The following is a 19548-nucleotide window of genomic DNA, read 5'->3' as shown; positions in this document are numbered from 1 at the left end:
TAGGTCACAGAATTGTTTGCATGGGTTATAGAGTTGTTTTGCATGGCCTGAATCACAACAGTTCTTCGATCTAGCATAAAGCTATTTGCATCCACACTCACAGCTAGTACATAGATGCAGTTGTTCCCACAGGCAAATTTGTTTTTCTTTTAAGTTATGGAGAAAGTGAAAGACCAATGTGTCAATTGTAACATTCCTACAATCTTTTTCCCTTATACATACATGTGTGCCCATGTGCTGGTTTTTGTATGTGATGGCAGTGACACATATACAAATGGGCGTCTCTGAAAACATTTACAACTTGTCTTGTAAAAGGCTCGACTTGTTTTTCTTAAGTTGCTGGTGAGATCCTAGGGACTGCTAAAATAGAGTGTTGTCAGCAAATACCATTTGTAAATCATTAGCTATTGACAAACTACATGTGTGTGTCTGCTAATGAAATCACTGTCTCACAAGTGGCACTTTTTTAGGAGAATTGTATTATTGTATGTATTATTTATTAGGTTTATATCCCTCCCTGTTTCCAGGGGCTCTAGCTTGCTAATTATACAATGTACTCCCTTCTCCACTTTTTCTCCACACAGCAACCTTGTAATAAGATAGGCTAAGTGAGAATGACTGCTCCAACATCACCTAAGGCAGGGATCTCCAACCTTGGCAACTTTAAGACTTGTGGACTTGTAGCTTTGCTGGCTAAGGAACTCTGGGAGTTGAAGTCCACAAGTCTTAAAGTTGCCAAGGTTGGAGACCCCTGCCTTAGGGAGCTTCCACAGCTGAAAGTGAACCCGAACCGGTATTTCCACCCCCACCCACCTTGTTTTAAGCCAACACCTTAAGTGCTACATCACAACATTGATGCTGATCTTAGCCTGTCCCCTAATTTTCTCCTTGTCTTTCACCATATTTCCTGGAAACAAACACATCCTTAGTAGAAATTGCTTTGGATTCTTGCCTTAGGAGACTCTTCCCAAACCGTTGTCACTTTTTGTAAAAGCTGGAGCTCTACCAGAATTGCTGTTCACCTCCCTCTCATAAGTTAAATAGTTCATATCTTCGCTTCAATCTACTTCAGCGTGCAATAGGCATATGAACAAGGGGTTCATTTCAGGAATAGGACCTTATATCAGAGCTGATTCTTCTATATGCCAAATTTTTGCATTCTGTATTGATTCACACCTCTAAGAGGTCTGCCAGACTGAAGCACCCCACTAGAACACATGCAAGATAAGAACCCTGCTGATCACATGATGCTGTCATTGGGACTTACAATCGCAAACAGTTTCCTTATAGTGGCATAGCTAAGGGTGTGAAAAGGCTTCAGAAACTGCAAATGCCACTGCCTTGTGCTTACAGGAACAGTCTGTACTCTTATTCAAAGGATTCTTGAAAGTTAACATACTATATTTTATTCCCTTGCATGATTTTACCATTGCATGATTAGGTAAATCTTGCTGAATGGGAAATATATAATAAAAACAAATCCTTTATTTTTGTGGATGAAGGAAAGATGGATGAAGGAAAGATGGATGTTTAATAGAGACCTGAAGGGAGAGAATAAGGCACTAAATAGCTGGCCAGCAGTAACAACTACCTGACAATGGCCTGTTCTCAAGTACTGGCAAGAAATAGCAAGCTCTGATTAGCTGATAGGTTGAAAGATCTCTGCAGACTTTCAGACATAGAAACAATCCTGTGGTTATAGCATCCTCTTGTCCAAATGATTCTGGAAATTATCAAGATGGTCTGCATCGTTCTCAGGTGTGTTTTGAACTGCATTCAGAAGAATTCAGAGACAGGGAAACCTGATCATCTGGAAGTGCTTTTTGGTACCTTAAGGAGCTAGGTTGCAATCCCAGTCAACCGGTGTCAATAACTTGCAATCTTTCGAGTTCTGTGAGTGGTCTTATACTTTTCTTATTAGAGTTCTCAGGCTAGAGAGATAGAGCTGTCACCTTGTGTCATGATTTCCATCTGAGATCAAGAAAACTGGATATGAAGCTGGGGAAAAAACAACCCTCAAAAGAGACAAAAGCCAAGTTCCAAAGAATTGGCTTCCTTCATCTGCAGCTTTTTCTTTCTGATTCATTGGGATGCAGCCTAAAGAAACACTGCTTCCTGGGAGTAGAGGGTCTACCATTCAACTCAAGAGTTTTGCTGCCCTCTTCTGGAGTCTCCCAAATGTTCTTCAAAGACCTCAAACCACAGTAAATCTATCCCAGCCTGAAAAATGAAGCACAATTATATGGGGAGTGCCATCATACCCTCGTCTAATAGGCAATGTGTCATAGTGGGACTTACTTCTGAGTAAAGAGATTTGTGTGTGCATGTGTTTAAATGCCACATTAAATTCATTTCTGAAAAAGTAAATGTGATTATATCCAGTAGCTATATTTTATTCTTTGTTATTGAAACACATAAGTTTTAAGGGTAGTCAAAATATTTTGCTGCCTGAGACAATAAAGAATATTTCATCCCTTTACCCTTGAGCTACATCTCATATACAAAATCCATCAGAATGGGAAATTTATTACTTATTTACTGGTGGCAGTTATACTTCTACAAAAACAACTTCATCAGGCTTTATAAATAATACAACAAATAAAGGAAAAATAATCTCCTCCAAAATAATAACACTTTAGCTAAACATTTATAAGACAAACACTTGAGCAGCAAGGAGAAGAAAACAAAGCCAAAAGCTAAAGTATGACTTCAAAATATCTACACTTTGAACATTAAAATTCTTCCTCAGCGAAGTGCTTATTTCATATCCCCAAAGAAAATGAGGTATGTATGGAGGAGAAAGAGTGGCTTCTAGCTGGATTTTCAGGTAGTTACAGCACATCAATTTGAGACAGCTGATTTTCTCTGGCTGACAGTGGTTTTCCAAAGTGACATGCAGAGGGCCCTTTTTAAATCTTGCTTGCTCCCCACTCCCTCTATAGGTACAAAAATGCTACAGATGGAGCTAGCGAACTTGCCATGTGCAAAGCCTTCTTCTACTGACTAATTATTCTCCTTAACATTGTTTTTATTCCAAATAATGATGCCAAGAATTTGGGCCACCCCGATCTCATGAGATCCGGAGAAGGAGAGGAGAAGATTCAGAGGCCTAATCCTTCTGATGATGATGATGTGCCAGAGGTGTCATGAAGGGCACAAGTGACATCACAAACCATGTGAGGTGTAGCATTGTCACAGGTGAAGGATGGGTTGGCCTGAAGTCAGGGCAGGGTTCCATCAGATTTCCTGGAAATTTAAAGCAATATGAAGTACAATGAGCTGATAACTACTAACAACATGGTATCTGCAGCTACCGGAGCTACAGCCATCTATTTGGTGTCGAAGGCTCTCCTAGCGATTCTAAGAAGCCCCCCCTTCAGCCCTGATTCAATGAACTTAGCCAGTGAGTTAAATGAAATAAGGGCTGAACCTGCTCACAATGTATGTTCTTGCTGTTGCTCTCCTTTTCTTCTCTTCCTTCCGGCCAGGCTTCACGGAGACTGATATCCAGATGAGAAGTCTGACAATCAGAGACTCGTGGACACAGCTCACATAAGATACCTCCATTACAGATACTAGAGAAGCCCTGGTGGAAACCCTAGGGTTGAAGTCCTGTATATTTACATCCAATGTCTCATTTTCCTACCTTTATTCCTGTAATGGACTGACAGCCAATCTTTTCTCATAGTGACAAATGCTTGACTCCTGGATATTGCCATTTCGGTGGACCAACTCATCTCAGCTCGTTGATTTTAATCTTGCCAGTTCTTACCTTCACATCAGCTCTCTAGTTTTTCCTTCCCTAGAATTCTCCAACTTCCTTGAACCCTAAGATGTATCCCCTCTTTTGTCTAGGCATGAGGAACTGATAGGGCCAATGTCTCTTTCCAGCCTTCATCCATATTTTGGCTGGGACTAACAAAGTCTCTTTCCTTCCTGATTTCCTGGAGAAGAAGGGGAACATTTGTCTTCCTAACAGCAGGAAATGGGTAGGGTTTCCTCCAGTCCAAAAGTCTTCTACTCAACTTCAGCCACCAGAGATTTGAGAATAGGAATGTCAATCTCATTGTGACAACAGGAAATAGGTAGGGGAGAACTTCTGCCTCTGATGTATCTTTCTCATCTCTCAGTCTGGAAGTTTCCCTCTAGTTTCAGGTAGGATGGGATGGAGTCTCCGTTTCTCAGTCTCTCAGTAGCAATCCAACCACCTCCCTCAATTTCCAGCCAGTTATCATCATCTGAGTATGAAGAATTATTAGGTACTGGTGCCAAATTATAAGGCCAGTCTAGCAGTTTGGGCTTATGCAGGTAGTGGAAATGTGAAAGTTGATATTCCCATCTGCTGTGGATGTTCTCAACCACTTCTCATGTTTTTGCTGTTTCTGGGTCACCTTTCCAGTGTTGACTATCATTTGCCATCCTGCTTTTAGGCTCTGTGCTTCTGAATTGACAACCTTCCCCTTCCCACTTACCTCTTCTGATTCTTCCTGGAACACTGTGGCTGTTAAGTTTGCTTTACCAGTGATGAGTCATCTTGATTGTTGAACTAAAATAAAATAAGGGGAAAGAAAAAGAGAACTGGGAAATGCAGACAAAGCACTTGCTAACTATTTTATTTGGCCCAGGGTCACTGGGGAAAAGAAGCATGTGGCAGCTGTAGAGCCATGTAAGGCGGAGAAATGGGGGTACAGGACATGCTGACCAGAGCAGGAATGTCAAAAAGTTTAAAGCAATTGTTTGCTATCAAAGAATCATTGTCATTTTATTGTAGCCACATTTTCAAAAAAACACTACATTAATTTATCAGCATCTGCTTTGTAAAGAACCACTGAGTCCAGCTGGGCTGCTGATTATGACATCCATCCAAACATTTCCTTCTTCCATAATGTTTTTTCAACTTCTCCCTTTAACCAATTGTTCTGGATCCAAGTACTAACCAAGACCGACTTTGCTTGATTTTCAAGATCAGCCAAGATTGGCTAGAAGGTATCACCTACTGAGGTGTATAAATAATGACCTGTCTAGTCAAGCATTTTGTCCTAAGAACAACCCAGTATGAAACATACAAGGATACTATATTAGAAAAAGGCACAATTGCAAGTGGGGGGTATGGGGGCGGGGCAGAAGGGAGATTTGACATCAATGACACAAATGATGCGGAGAGCCTGGAAAGAATGCAAAGAACATAGAAATGATAAGGGGACTAGAGACTAAACCAGGGGTCTCTAACTTCGACAACTTTAAGCCTGGTGGACTTCAACTCCCAGAATCCCCCAGCCAGTGGGATTCTGGGAGTTAAAGTCCTCCAGGCTTAAAGTTGCCAAGGTTGGAGACCCCTGCACTAAACTCTATGATGAACAGTTAAGAGAATGAGGTATGTCTAGTCTAACAAAGAAGGATTAGGGGTGATATGATAGTTGTCTTCTGGTACTTGGGGGCAGTCATAAGGAGGAGGGGGTCAGCTCATTCTCCAAAGCACCCGAGAGCAGGACAACAAGTAATGTAGGGAAGCTAATTGCAGAGAGATCCAATCTGGAGCTAAAGAGAAATTTAGCTGTAATATGCAGCTGTAATATAATACTTCTAACACTATGATCTCAGGTTCTAATACTATAAAATGTTATTATTCTTTTTTTCCCTCTTTTCTTTAATTTTAAAGTCTTCTCCTATGAACCAATGCATTTATTTGCTTATTATATAAGTAAAAAGCTCCAAAAATTTGCAACATGTTCTTACAGAGTTTGATTATTTTAAATGCCCTTTTAAATCTTTTTTGTCCCTATAATATTCCTTTTGAAATGCAAAGATTGGTAATACACCAGTGTATTAGCACTGTAGATTGGCATATAGTAATAATTATGTTGGCAGAGTTTTTAATCATTGTCTTCTTTCCTATTACCTATTTTTTAACATCTTATGATATCACTTTGTTATTTGTCTTATGATTTATGTTGATTGTTTTTATTTAACATCTTATGACTATCACTGAGTGTTGTTTGTTATGATTTGTGATGATTGTATTATGATTATGATCATGATTTATCACTTGTTGCTTGTACGTACACTGAGAGCCTCTTATATGTCTAATCACACTTAGCCAATAAAGAATTTCTATTCTATTCTATTCTATTCTATTCTATTCTATTCTATTCTATTCTATTCTATTCTATTCTATTCTACTCTACTCTACTCTACTCTACTCTACTCTACTCTACTCTACTCTAATGAATCTGGCTTCCCCATTGACTTTGCTTGTCCGAAGTTCACAAAAGACAATCATAAGCTCCTGGGACACAGCAATAGTCATAAATATGAAATAGTTGCCAAGTGTTTGAATTTTGTTCATGTGACCATGGGGATACTGCAATGGTTGTAAGTGTGAAAAATGGTCAAAAGCCACTTTTTCAGTGCTGTTATAACTTCAAATGGTCACTAAATGAAGTGCTGTAAGTTGAGGACTGCCTATATATGTAGGATGTTCCAGCGCAAAATGTTTTCACAGAAATTTTAAACCACCTTCAATTTCCATGGAATTGGAATTTCATTTTTGAATTATTGCTTCCAGGGCTATCTACAGATTCTTTCTATACTGTATCTGTAAAAGCAAGTGTTCCAGGAGAGCTCAAACGGCTTCTGATGTCCCTCAGTCCCAACCTAGATGATGACACCAAGAGGATGACACTTCGTAATATCGCTCAAATTATCTACTTGACGGAATCTGAGGTGAAAGTCCTACATTACATATATAGGACCCTCTGTGGCGCAGTGGTTAGAGTGCAGTACTGCAATACTGCAAGCTACTTCTGCAGCCAGTTGCCTAGAGTTTGGCAGTTCAAATCCCACCAGGCTCAAGGTTGGCTCAGCCTTCCATTCTTCCGAGGTGGGTAAAATGAGAACCCAAGTTGTTGGGGGCAATATGCTGACTCTGTAAACCGCTTAGAGAGGGCTGTAAAGCACTATAAAGCGGTATATAAGCCTAAGTGCTATTGCTATTGCTATTACAGGACGTATTGTAGAATGTAATGAGAAAGGTTGAACCTTATGCAGTTGCACAGGTCTATAATCCAATATCTTCCGCCTTAAAGTTCCATTGTTATCATCCCTCATTCCATGAGAGACCAGTTTCCAAGATTATGTACTTTTTCTGGAAAATGTACATTTTCTGCAGAGGTCAGCCTAATGTTCTACTGCGAGATATTTAAAGTGCTTTCATTGGGAAAAATGAAAGGTAGATTTTCGGCAGAACCTGAAAGGTAATAGATTTCATCTGATAAAATCAGCAATTCCTATCTGCACATCAGCCTTCTGGGAAAATCAGACTCTGGCTGGACATGGAACAGATATTGGAATTACTGTTCTGTTACTGCATTGTGCATCATTCATGAAGTCCTTGAATGTGACGGGGAGACTACCTTTGTCCTAATGTACACTTAAATGCAGGTAATGAGGATATATTTCATCCAAGGATAAGCCTGGGATCTGTTTGTACTCAGAATACAATACAGAGGTCTTTTGGAGATCAACTGATTTCCTCAGTTCTTTTTTTGAACTTTGGGACATTAAATGTAAATTAAGCACTTGTCCCCTTGGTTTAGAGATCAAATCCCAAATCCCAGTGACTCTCATGGTAAGATTTTTTTTTTTTTTACCCTCCTTCCAGTTGCCTTGCCCAGTGATCCTTGATCCTATGAGTCTGGCCAAAACTAAAGCTCTCTATGCTCTTATGTTTTACTACAATTCCCCTCAATGCAGTACAGAGTTGATGGGGCTTGTAATTAAACACCTTTAGTGAGTGGGAGGAGACCGGCTGTCCTATACAGGTGTACCCATAGGGGATATCAAAAAAAGACAAGATGGCAACTGCTCCCAGGATCTGCAGTCCCGTCTTGAAACTGAATTGCTCCTCAAGGTCAACGTCAATAGAAATGTATTGGATCCCTCTCGACAGCTACTGCTTTACTGTCTTTATTTTGGTCCATGATTTGGTAGCTTAACCATCAAATCTCACATCATGCAGATCAGATGGTGTTATGGTAGATATGACATATTTGCCACATTTCAAGTATGGTGATTGATAAGGCTGATGTGCCTAGCCACATGATTGCTTCTTTCTTACTTCCTAGGCAAGTGGTTGCACCAATGATGACATAAAATTAGTGGCCTCTTTCCTGGATGATAGGGATAAAGAGACTAAAACTGAGGCTCTGAATGCCCTCAAAGCCTTCACTGCCATCTGGAAGTTTAAAATCAAAATCCAGGTAAACATTTTTGGAAATGGTATATGGATCCCAAATGTAACTCTAGGACTCATTTCTTGTAGTAATGATCTTATAGATTCAACTTATTTATTAAATTTATACATTATCTGTCTCATTGATAAAGGTGACTCTGGGCAGCATATAAATCATATACATATGTAACTCTTATATGTAACTGATATTAAGGATGTTAGCAGCTGCGTAACCATTCATAAGGATTCTGACTTTCTGCAGATGTGGTTTTTTTATCCTGTATTTGCTATTGACTTATGCTTTGCTTCCTTTTGGGATGTTTGTAGGGTTTTTTTTTTTCTTCAAAGTATGTTTTGTATTTTTCTTTCTAAATTGTATTTGATTTTTTTGTCAGTCACCCTAGGACATTGCAAGGACGCAGTGACTCAGTGGCTAAGATGCTGATCAGAAAGGTCGGCAGTTCAGGGGTTCGAATCCCTAGTGCCGCATAACGGAGTGAGCTCCCGTTATTTCTCCCAGTTTCTGCCAACCTAGCAGGTTGAAAGCATGTAAAAATGCAAGTAGAAAAATAGGGACCACCTTTGATGGGAAGGTAACAGCGTTCCTTGTGCCTTTGGCATTTAGTCATATTGGCCACATGACCACAGAGATGTCTTTGGACAGAGCTGGATCTTTGGCTTTGTAATGGAGATGAGTACTGCCCCCTAGAGCCAGAAACGACTAGCACATATGGGCGCGGGGAACCTTTACCTTTTACTAGGACATTATTAGAAAGAATGGGATAAAAATAATTTTAACGTATAAAATGAACACAGCTATTTAATGCTCTACTTTATATATTTTCCCTTGAGGTGAAATATGGTCTATAAACTAATTCAATATAGAAAGTGATACGGAGGGGAGGAAACGTACCATTTTCTAACAATCTACTGAGTCCATAAGTAATTGCTTGCTTTTGATTACCAAAAGAGCCCTTTTAAAATAGGATTACCTAGCTAAGTATAAATATGTGAATGGGGTCAGAGTTATAGTTCCTTGCCAGAATCTTCGCAATTTTCCCAGTTGGTTTATTAGACAACATTTTGTACATAATAGTAGCAGTGGAAATGTGGGTTATTATATGCTAGTGATATATTATTGATTGTAAAATCTCATCAAATTTATGAAAGTTAAATGTTGTATAAATGAATATTACTTCAAGACTGATATAGTGACATACAGTAGTGATATCCCTAGGTTTATGCCTTAAAGTTACTTCAAGCAAGCTGATGAAACTAACCAACTTAAAAATTAGAGGAGATAAAAGGTGGCCTTGATTAGTTCCACATGATATCATAACAGTCAGAGAGGTAATTTCATTTGTAATAACTCAGCAAAGGAAATTGAATACCACAATTTGATCCAACTGATAAAAGAGGAGAAAATTTGCATTCAGGGAATATATGTTTTTTTAAAAAATTATTTTACCATTTCTAATGGCTTTTTCTTTCATTCAGTAAAACCTCCACCATTAATTATATTTTTTCTCAATTATCAGATGCTTGACATTTTTTTAAATAAAACGAGACTGTGCAGGATGGATGACGTAAACCAATATTGCCGACAAAGTATATAACGGGTTTGGAATCAATAATTTTGCATCCACATTTAGCAGGCAAATCGCAGAATAATGTGCACAGTCTGGAAGTTTAATGTTCATGGCAACTGGACTTCTTCTCTTTTTGGCTTGAAACATTTTGCTGCTTATCCAAGTATCTTCTTCAGAATGAAGGCTGTTAGTCTGTTATTCTGTTGGGTCTCAATTCAAAAAGAAAAGACAACCAGTTTCCATGAGTCAATTTCCAGACATCTCTGCCTGGATGACTGGGAATCATCATTAAAATATTGTGCACAGTGAGCATGGTCTTTACCCATCTTCAAAGTCCCAGTTTTATAAACCTCACTAAAAAAAACTTGGAAAAGCACCTTTTAAAAACATCATTTTGGATTTTGACATGTACTGGAGCAGAAACATCAAAATAGGTGTAAGAAGATAACCAGGAGTTTTTCCTGTTTTCAAAGCAATATCTATTATTCTTTGGCAAGATGGAAGTGCAGCCCAATAATAACCTGATTGGTCTTACATAATCTTAGGAAGTGTTATGTTATATAAAAATAGATTACTTTGTTCCTTGGTTGTTTTTAATTCAGTTTTATGTAATCAAGAGTAATATTTTTTAAAAAGTTGATTTATTGACTCATAAACTATCCATCTCTCTATTTCCTGGGCATTCTCTGTAGTTTATATAATAAAGATTACATAGTTACAACTATTTCAGATGAAAGGTTAGCCATTACCTTTACTTTTTGTTTGTTCACAATACTTTTACTTTACATTATTCAGTGATTTTGTTTCAAAACAGAGCGAATTGTGTTCCTATGTAGCAAAAATAAATGCTATGTGTAATTGGGATTTTGAATTATCTGCATATATGCTCAAAAATATATTTTCCTGTTTCAACATGCCAAATTTTCTTTTTATAGAGCATTATAAATAAACATGACCACACATACATTCTCATGCACACCTTAAAGGAATTCCAAGCAGCCAAAAAATTTACAGCCCATTTATAATAAAAAAAACTTAAACACTTGTGAATACTTTAATAAAGTTATAAGTATTTAAATATAATCTAAAAAAAAAAAAGAGATCCACAAGGAAATGCAATAAACAATCAATTAAAAAAACCTTCTGGATTGCTTATTTCTTGTTCTCCTACAAATGTAGAGCAATTGTGAATCAGAACTACTATATACCGGTAGTTATTCAATTTTAAATTTCCACTTATGTAGACTAAATCAACCCATTTGATGGATAAAATACTGTTCTTTTGAGGAAGGACATGCTTTTCATGTATAACAAGAGAAGTTCAAAAATAACGTTTTAAAGTGTTACCTCACAGAGTAGTGGAAGCTTGGAACCAACTTCCAGCTGAGGTAATGGGTCAATCATCTGTAACTAAGTTTAAGCATGCTTGGGATAAGCACATGTTCATCACCTGACAAAATTTTTTAAAAATAAAATATTCAAGGGGCAGACTTGAAGGACCACTAGGACTTTTTCTGCCACTAGTTTTCTATGCTTTTCTGTCTCTAAGAATGAGCTACTCAATTTAGTAAGTATCTGTCTGCTCTTAGTGGTATATTTAAGATATTTGGCTTTCACTTAACTAATAGAGAAGCCATATTAGGATGAAACTAAAAAGGGAAAGAAAAAAATAAATATATACACACATGTTCACTAACATTTCCAAAAAGTAAAATAAAGATGAAACCAATTGTTTTGGGCAGGCTGACACAAATTTTTAAAAGCTAAATCAAAATCTCCTTCCATTGAATTTACAGTTAAATTTTCAGTGAAAAGACATTCTTCCAGCTGCCAGTAGAAGGCACTCTGATCAAGGGATATATGTGTGTGTGTGTGTATGTGTGTGTGTGTGTGTTTTACATTCACAAATTTTAAATAAAAGCCATTTGCTGGCAGGGGAATTTTGGAAGTGAAAGTCCAGACATCTTAAAGTTGCTAAAGTTGAGAAGCACTGCAGTTAACTTTAGAGATGTATCCTTAAAAAGTCCAAAGTCAACTATTGACATTGTGTCTCAATTCTCAAAGCTTGTCAATTCTTCTTACGTATCTTTCTTTGCAGGAATATGTCCCCCAGATCATTGAGATTGTGACAAGCAACTGGGACAACGATCTGCAACTTGCTGGTTTGAAGCTGCTGAATACGTTGCACATACCAGATCACACACACGCATCATTGAGAACGCAGCTTACAAACTTTATGGACATTCTGCTCACAGCAAACACTTCGACCAAGGTACACAACACACAGGCACTTTCTTCTCTTGCAATAAGCCCAGGAGTTTGAGACTAGCTAAGCTTGGAGCAGAGCAAAAATACAGCTTAATGTCTTTAAAGAGATGTAATAATATTCAGCATCTTTCTTGTAAATGCATCATTAATTGCAGTCATTCAGCTTCTGACTTAATCTAGTTCTCTGACTCAGTTCTGAACCTAGTTTCTGAACCACCTTCCTGCCCTATAAGCTACCTTCTGTGGATCATTAAGCATATTCGGGTCCACACTAAATAACATTTTCCCCTGATCTTTTAAAAATTATTGGTATTATTTGTTTACCTTGGGATATCCTATTCTTTGCTGTTGGCTTGCTCCTATTCATTGATGTTGCCCTTTTAACTGAATGAAAATGATCACATCCTGAATACCAGAAATAGAACGAAAAAGGGGCCCCCAGAGTAAAATGTTGATCAGTCTTTATTCAGGCTTTTCCAGAGCACGCTATTCTCTTCTCCAACTGCTGTTAGCTACTCATGAGCACTAGTTATACTCAGCCATCATTGGAGTATGCTTTTGTAGGTGTAGGTGTATATGTGTGTGTGTTTTAACATCTGCAAAAATAAGAATCCTGAAGCCTGCAAAGATCTCTCTGTGTTGGGTAAGTGGTGTCAGTTTGGTTACATCAACATCCTCAACACTAGAAATGCAGAGAATAATTATTAGAATTCATGCTGCCTCTCACTTCACTTATCAAACCAACTTTGCACTGCTGCCAAGTCTAGAAGCATTACATGGAATCCTCCAATCGGTCTGATTCATGACTACATTTTGCAACTGGTAATTTGTCATAGATGCTCTGGAGGCCTGCCTTAATTGGCATCTATTGATAGAAGTGCTCTTCTCCTCATGCCTTTTCTATAGACAGGCATTAGACGAAAAGTAAAATCTGAAAGGGGAAAAAGCTGTTTTTCAGCAGAATAGATTTCTCCTTCTGCTGTGTTTGGTATTTTTTTTTACTTGAGTGGTCTTGGACTATAAATAAACTTCCAACTTTAATTTCCCCTTCCCCCACATGCAAATGAATAGAGGATATCAATCAATTTGCTGGCATAGGGAAGAGTTGATGCACTGAGCATTGCAAATTGGCTTTTCAGGCACTCAGGGCTTCTGGATGCCGGGCTATTTTCCTTCAAGCTATCACTGAAAGGATATGAAGTCTGTACTCTTTACTGTTATTTTGACTTGTAATAGTTGGATGACTCTCGATTGATGCAATAAAGCCCTTATGGGGAAATGACCAGGAACAGCAACAACAACAACAAAAATTGCCAGCAGTGCTTCTTTATTTGCTAGAGAGCTTTAGTTATAAAAGGAAGGTAGAATGCTCTTGTTTCTACATGGCACTTTCTAAAATGGATCTTATCACCTGTTTGATCAGGTACAAGTTCTCAAATTTCTTCATACACTCATTGAGAAAGAAGACTTGCTATATGACATCATGAATTGCCAGGTAAGAAGTTTGTGTTGGGGTGGGAGGCAGCAGTAGGACATAGCAGGAATTGCCAGGATCACCAGAGAGGTTTGGGGGTTGGGTTTCACTTTTTCATAATCTTTTATTTATTTAGAATATGGTGTTGTTACATTAGACAGGTGACTACAATATTAATGCAGAGTACTAGTTTGGCTGCCTGTTTACTAGCTCTGTTAGATACACGCTTGCATGCTTTCCAAGATGCATCACAGCAGGGCAAACTAGCTTCACACTAGAGACCAAGACAGGTGGCTCTTCCAGCAGGGTCATCCAAGATCCCCTTCCTCCATCGGAGCCACCTCGTAAGCAGGCGTTGCAACTGGAAAGGGTCAGAACCAGAAGGAATCTGACCAACTGCATTATCTCCCACTGAAGTGGTATCTATGTACTCACATAGAACATGCTTTCAAACTGCAAGGGGGGCAGAAGTTGAGGCAAGTAATGGGAGTTTACCCCACATGCAGTGCTAGGACTTGAACCGCTGGAGCAGAGACCATCTCCAGCATCATTGAGCCACAGCATCTCTAGCTTCTTCTTAGAATCTGACTACATAGCAGCAACTTATGAAAGCTTGACTTCCTAAGTTCTAGAAATCTATGGCTGAAATCCTAAGTTCTAGAAATCTTATGGCTGAAATCAGCCAGAAATAAGAATGTCCATTTGTCACACCATATAGTTAAACTCTGCTAAACTCTGCTAATCCATTTTTCTTCCTGAGCCTGGTTAATGGTGTCCTTGTGAGTGTGGTAATTCCTAGGAATAATTCTAGAACCAAGCTTGCATAACTCAACTTTTCTATATTTTGGGGGCTGTGATGGATTGGGCATCAGGTTCAAGGCTTGTATCAGTTGCTCTAGCCCAGTTTTATTGCATTTGGTCAGTCACGAAGAGCATTAGTTAAAATCACAGGCAACTGGCACAGAGACTACAGTTAATAAGACTGAGATTTCAGTGAGCAGATTCAAATGCTATGGTAAAGCTACTGTATGTTTTTAGAGACCTAGATATTGCTTAAGGAGAACTTCCAGATCCTGCAGAATCTGTCTCAGCTATTCTTAAAATCTGAATCTGACTGTCGACATCCTCTGGGTTCTAATGTAGGAAGATAGGCACAATCGAGCACTTAGTTGTCATATTCTTGGCAGTGGGCTTGATCTAGCCTTGTCCCTGTTACTCATCATGAATATACAAGCCCCTTCTAGCCCCGATCCAGAAATAGCTCTGCTTCCTCAATTTTATCTGAGAGAATGTAGATGAATTCAGAGATAACCTTGACAAGAGCAATGAAGGGTTGTTAGGAGAACCATTAAGAGAAAGTAACTGACAACTCAATCCTGGGAAAGGAAAAAGCATGGGGGGGAATTCAAAACAATGCTATGTTGATTATGTTTGGTATACGATGGGCAGAAGAAAGCTCTGGCAGGCTTTCAAGCTAATGTTATTATACCCTACAACAGTACTGTTGTATTCTTGTAATCCTTGTCATGTAGTATCCTGATCTGGCCTACATCAAAGGATGGACAGGTATGCATTGTGACACTTAACAGTAGAGAAGCTGTCCATCCACTTCTCCTGGATAACAGGCTGAACTAGCGTGCAGAGAACGTGATTACAGTCTTCTTCCATTTAATGAAATTCAGGGCACCTTTAATTATGAATTTAAACAAACTGATATCTTATTTTCTTTCCCTTTTTGTGACAACGTGCAGTGTCCAGCTTGAGAATGGGGTAGCCAGGGTTAGTGTTACCTTTCACCCCTTGAGTTGATGAGGAGAGAGGAAAGAATGAGGAGGAAGGCTCTGAACTGAAGTATTGTGAATGAAGTTTTTTCATCTTTTCCTCCAAGGTACCCGCTGACTTCCTGAACCTCTTCCAGACTTCTCACCCTGGGAATCTGCTTTGCAAGATGTTAGCATTTGTGGAACGACTTAGCGAAGGGCGCCAATCTCCGCAGTACCAGTCAATGCAGTGGGACTATAACAAAAACTCCCTCCATGAAATCATCTTTGGTGACAATTCCCGCCTTTCTGAGCGCTTGCTGGCTCTCATTGTCCATCCTGAAGAAGACGTGCAGACTCAGGCTTGCAAATTGATCCTCAGCCTGAAGATAAACAAGGAAGAAAGCAGGATCTTTAGTGGGCATACTCTAGGGTCTGAACTCAGTGGTTACCCTCTTGAATCCACTAGACAAAGCCAGATTGCCAATGCCTCCCTTATTAGCCAGCCTTTAATCCCAACCACTGAGTCTTCCTCTGATGCTCCTCACAGGAACAGTGGTGGCAGCTTTCACCCTCTCCCGAGCACCAATGAGATTAGTGGTGGCAGCGTTCACCCTCTCCCGAGCACCAATGAGATTAGTGGTGGCAGCTTTCACCCTCTCCCGAGCACCAATGAGATTAGTGGTGGCAGCTTTCACCCTCTCCCAGGTACCAATGAGGTTAGTGGTGGCAGCTTTCACCCTCTCCTGGGCACCAATGAGACTAGTGATAGCAGCGTTCACCCTCTCCTGGGCACCAATGAGACTAGTGATGGCAGCTTTCACCCTCTCCCAGGTACCAATGAGACTGGCCATAGCTTTTATCCCCTTGAGAGAGCTGATCATAGCTTCCAGCCCCTTCCGTATATCAGTATGGTGGGTAGTGAGCGTGTCCTGGAGGAACCCATGGATAGTTTTCACACTCCCCCAGTTGCTAGGTCAGATGAAAATGACAACAGCACTTGAAGGGGGCAGTTGTACAGATGAAAAAAGAGACTAATAAAGTGGGTTGGCAAATAAAGGAAAGTGTCTTTCTGTCTCTCTACAAAAAGAAAAGTGCAAAAGAGACCAATATTCCTGCCTCTCCCAAATCAGCCCTTTTCTGAAGAGTTTAAAAAATCAGTCCCTTTTCTGTCACTGAGGTGTTGAATACTGACAGGTGTAAGCAACCTAAACCACTCATAAATAATCTCAAACAGAAGCTTTATTTTTAGTCAGCTATGTTACAAGAAATTCACTAGGCTGACTGCATTTCCTTGAGAACAGGCAGACCAGGCATTAGGGATTCTGGGGCAGGGCAGGCCTGTGCTGCTTTCTGCAATGCAAAGACTCTGAACTTGTATCCTTCTTAACACTTCCCTCCAGTCTAGCTGGAGATTCCACTACAAATAATAACCATATCCTCTCTTTCTTTTATTGGAGCATTGTAAATAACCTTTCAGTGATTTCAGTCCAAAGCTACACCTTGCTAAAATTTGGTTGGCTTAGCATATCATAGCAAAGTTGATTGAACAAATGTCCTTTCCCTTTCAAACTATTTAAAATTGCTTAAAAGTTTATTGTCATCCTTTTGGAACACACACACACACACACAATGTTATCCAACTTACACAAACCTTTCTTTCAATTAAAATACGAGTACATTTCCCAGGTCTTCTCTCATATGTATTTTCACAGCCTAATCTAGAAATTCAATTGCTGCTGAACATGTTTGCGAAGCCATAAGTTTTCACCAGGGATGCAAGGAGTTAAGCAGTACTTGTGCCTGAGTCAATCAAAGAGATAAAACTGCACAAGTCACATTCCCAAAGATAATTGGTTCCAGCTGTAAATATTCTCAGGAATTCAGACAAAACAAATAACAGTGATGACCTTCCCTCTGAGTGGACTTTGACAACCAGGGTTCCTTTATTCTCTAGCCAGGGGCAGTTGACGCTGATTTTCCCTGATGTATGCTTTTAGACTTCCAAAGCTTCAGCCTTCCTTGGATGTCCTTCCCTACAAACAGCCACTCCTTCCTCCTTTTTTTCCCCACTACTCCCATGGATGTCTAGAGGAGAGATAATGTGGACATATGATGAAGCTGGCATATCATATAATCATGCACATGCTGTAACTTACATACTTGTACGTGATGATGTTATATGTACAGTATGATGATGCCATTCTGCCCGTATCATCATTTGGGATTATTATGGTTTGCTGTAGATGTCATCAGTGCTACCAACATTCCCAAAACTGGGAGGCCTTGCTTCTACTCCAGCTCAGAATTCTCCAGAACAGAATAAGGCATAGTAGGGCTTGTACCTGTTCTTTCTCTACTGATGCTACTGTTTGGTTTCTGAGTTAAGGGATTTGTAGGTTTGCTTGTCCTCTGACTTGGAGCTGATCTTTGTGTCCTTCTGAATAACTTGCTTCTGTTTCACAAATCCCCGGATGACTCACCCAATAGAAGAGCCCGTGTAACTTTAGATTGTAGAGAGCTTCCTATTCAACCATGATTTAGGGAAAGCACGTCAATTTTAAGATGCTACATGCAGGTGATACATTGGTGTATCATACTGGAGGCTTCAATTCATTTTTTGGAAGTCAACTCCACAATTGCTGCACAGTCTCTTGACAGTCTCTTTCTCTTCCCTCTGACTGGGCTGCCTCTTAAGTTACTTGCTTAACTTTTGCTCAGTGCATAATGTAAATTCAGATGCTGTGATTGGGAAAATATGATTTAGACCTCTGCTTTATGTGTTAACCAAGTCATTGTAGCTTATTTGACAACTATGATTTAACGTGGTATTTCAACCTACCTACTGTTTATGTATATATTACTCTTATAACTCTTTTTAATTAAGCTACTTCTAAGCATCACTTACTGTTCTCTTTAATGATTAATTGGGATGATGTAAAAGCCAAAATTAAGCAGTCCAAAATAACCCCTAGGGTGGTGTTTCATTCAGGCTTTTATGTCATCACAATTAAACATTACCCAGAATGGCAGGTAACTTAAAATGAAATTGTTGCCAGAAATAATACAATGTGTTAGAGATGTGTGTGACAAATCATTAAAAATGGCAAAGCATTCGATTGTATATTTTTATTAACTCTCATCCAGAAGTCATTTCCAAAAGACAGAACTTCTCAGAATGGCAGCTTTCAGAGTAGGACATATTGCAGTAGGTAGATAGGGAGAGAGGCAGGCAGGCAGATAGACATATAGGGTTATCAAAAGTCAGGCCCTGTCAATAATGCATTAATATACATTTTATTAACTGTCCAAATGGTTGCCAATTTCTTCTAAACTAAACAGTTCCTTACTTGCTTGATGCACGATCTTTGAATATTCCTAAGTCTAGTAACATTTTCCCTGCGGAAAAAAACTGGCTGGAAGACAAATTAGAGCAGTAGCAAAGCAGGCTTAGTCAAAGGGACAATTTGGGGTAGACAGTTGCTGATATTATTATTTTCTTCTTTTCATTATGTATTTTTAAAAGAATATAGGAAAGAGATAATACCAATATAAATAGTAAAATACCGGTAGGAAGTACAGCGAATAATGGTTTGTGATAAATGTAACATCATTTAATTTAGTCCTGCATGTTTGACATGGCTTGGAGAACTTGTCTGGTCTTGGAAGCTAAAAATGGTTGCTACTCTTGTAGATCATATTAAGACTGCCAATTAGACTGGGTAGTTGAAAAAAAAAATAGCCCAAGGAAGGCAATAGGAACCCTATCCATGTTTCTATAAAGAAACTTATGTTGAGCTTTCTATGAAAAATGACCAAGAGGCCAGCTTGGTTGGAAGAAATTTTACTGATACTTTTGAACTGTGCCTTGGACCTGGACATTCCAGTCAATGATGTTACTTATGTGTTTTTCACCTAATCACTTGTTATCCCTCATTCTAGCTCATCTTACATTGCTATTGTGCAAATCAAATTGATTTGCTGTTGCGCAAATCAAATTTCCTTACAGAGAAAGTCAGTTATTAGAACTCACTATATTGCTAGACCACCAGAATAGAGTGGAAAGCACTGCCTTAATAATAATAATAATAAAAAAAATCCTTTCCCAATTAACATACATTTTCTTCCTCTGCACATTGGTTGCTGTTGTTGTCTATTTTCTGCTCAGTTCTTGATCTGTAATTTCATGAGAGTTGGGAACCACCTCTGTCTCCTCACTCTGGTTTT

The 19548-nt window shown here is 39.0% G+C and overlaps 1 protein-coding gene across 7 annotated transcripts in view; it reads left to right on the top strand.

Moving 5' to 3' along the window:
• The window catches only part of LOC113446945 (armadillo repeat-containing protein 12-like), an 81869-nt gene extending 63433 nt beyond the window's left edge, over positions 1-18436 (top strand). For 4 of the 7 annotated variants that reach the window (XM_087929664.1, XM_026716862.2, XM_087929665.1 and 1 more), the window contains exons 2-6: positions 6566-6723; positions 8124-8258; positions 11918-12091; positions 13511-13582; positions 15450-18436. In XM_087929664.1, coding sequence (XP_087785790.1) covers positions 6637-6723; positions 8124-8258; positions 11918-12091; positions 13511-13582; positions 15450-16325 — 1344 coding nt within the window. In that variant the 5' untranslated portion in view covers positions 6566-6636 and the 3' untranslated portion in view covers positions 16326-18436. Of the gene's footprint in view, positions 1-3131; positions 3199-6565; positions 6724-8123; positions 8259-11917; positions 12092-13510; positions 13583-15449 lie in introns of those variants that run through there. The other 3 variants (XM_087929662.1, XM_087929663.1, XM_087929666.1) reach the window with 3 other exon arrangements.
• The last annotated feature ends 1112 nt before the right edge of the window (positions 18437-19548 follow it).

Source organism: Pseudonaja textilis, chromosome 3 (assembly GCF_049901715.1).
Source record: "Pseudonaja textilis isolate UNSWEBS1 chromosome 3, rPseTex1.2, whole genome shotgun sequence".
NCBI classification, from domain to species: domain Eukaryota; kingdom Metazoa; phylum Chordata; class Lepidosauria; order Squamata; family Elapidae; genus Pseudonaja; species Pseudonaja textilis.
The sequence above is the reverse complement of the archived record's forward strand: the minus strand, read 5'-3'. Positions and strand labels throughout refer to the sequence as shown.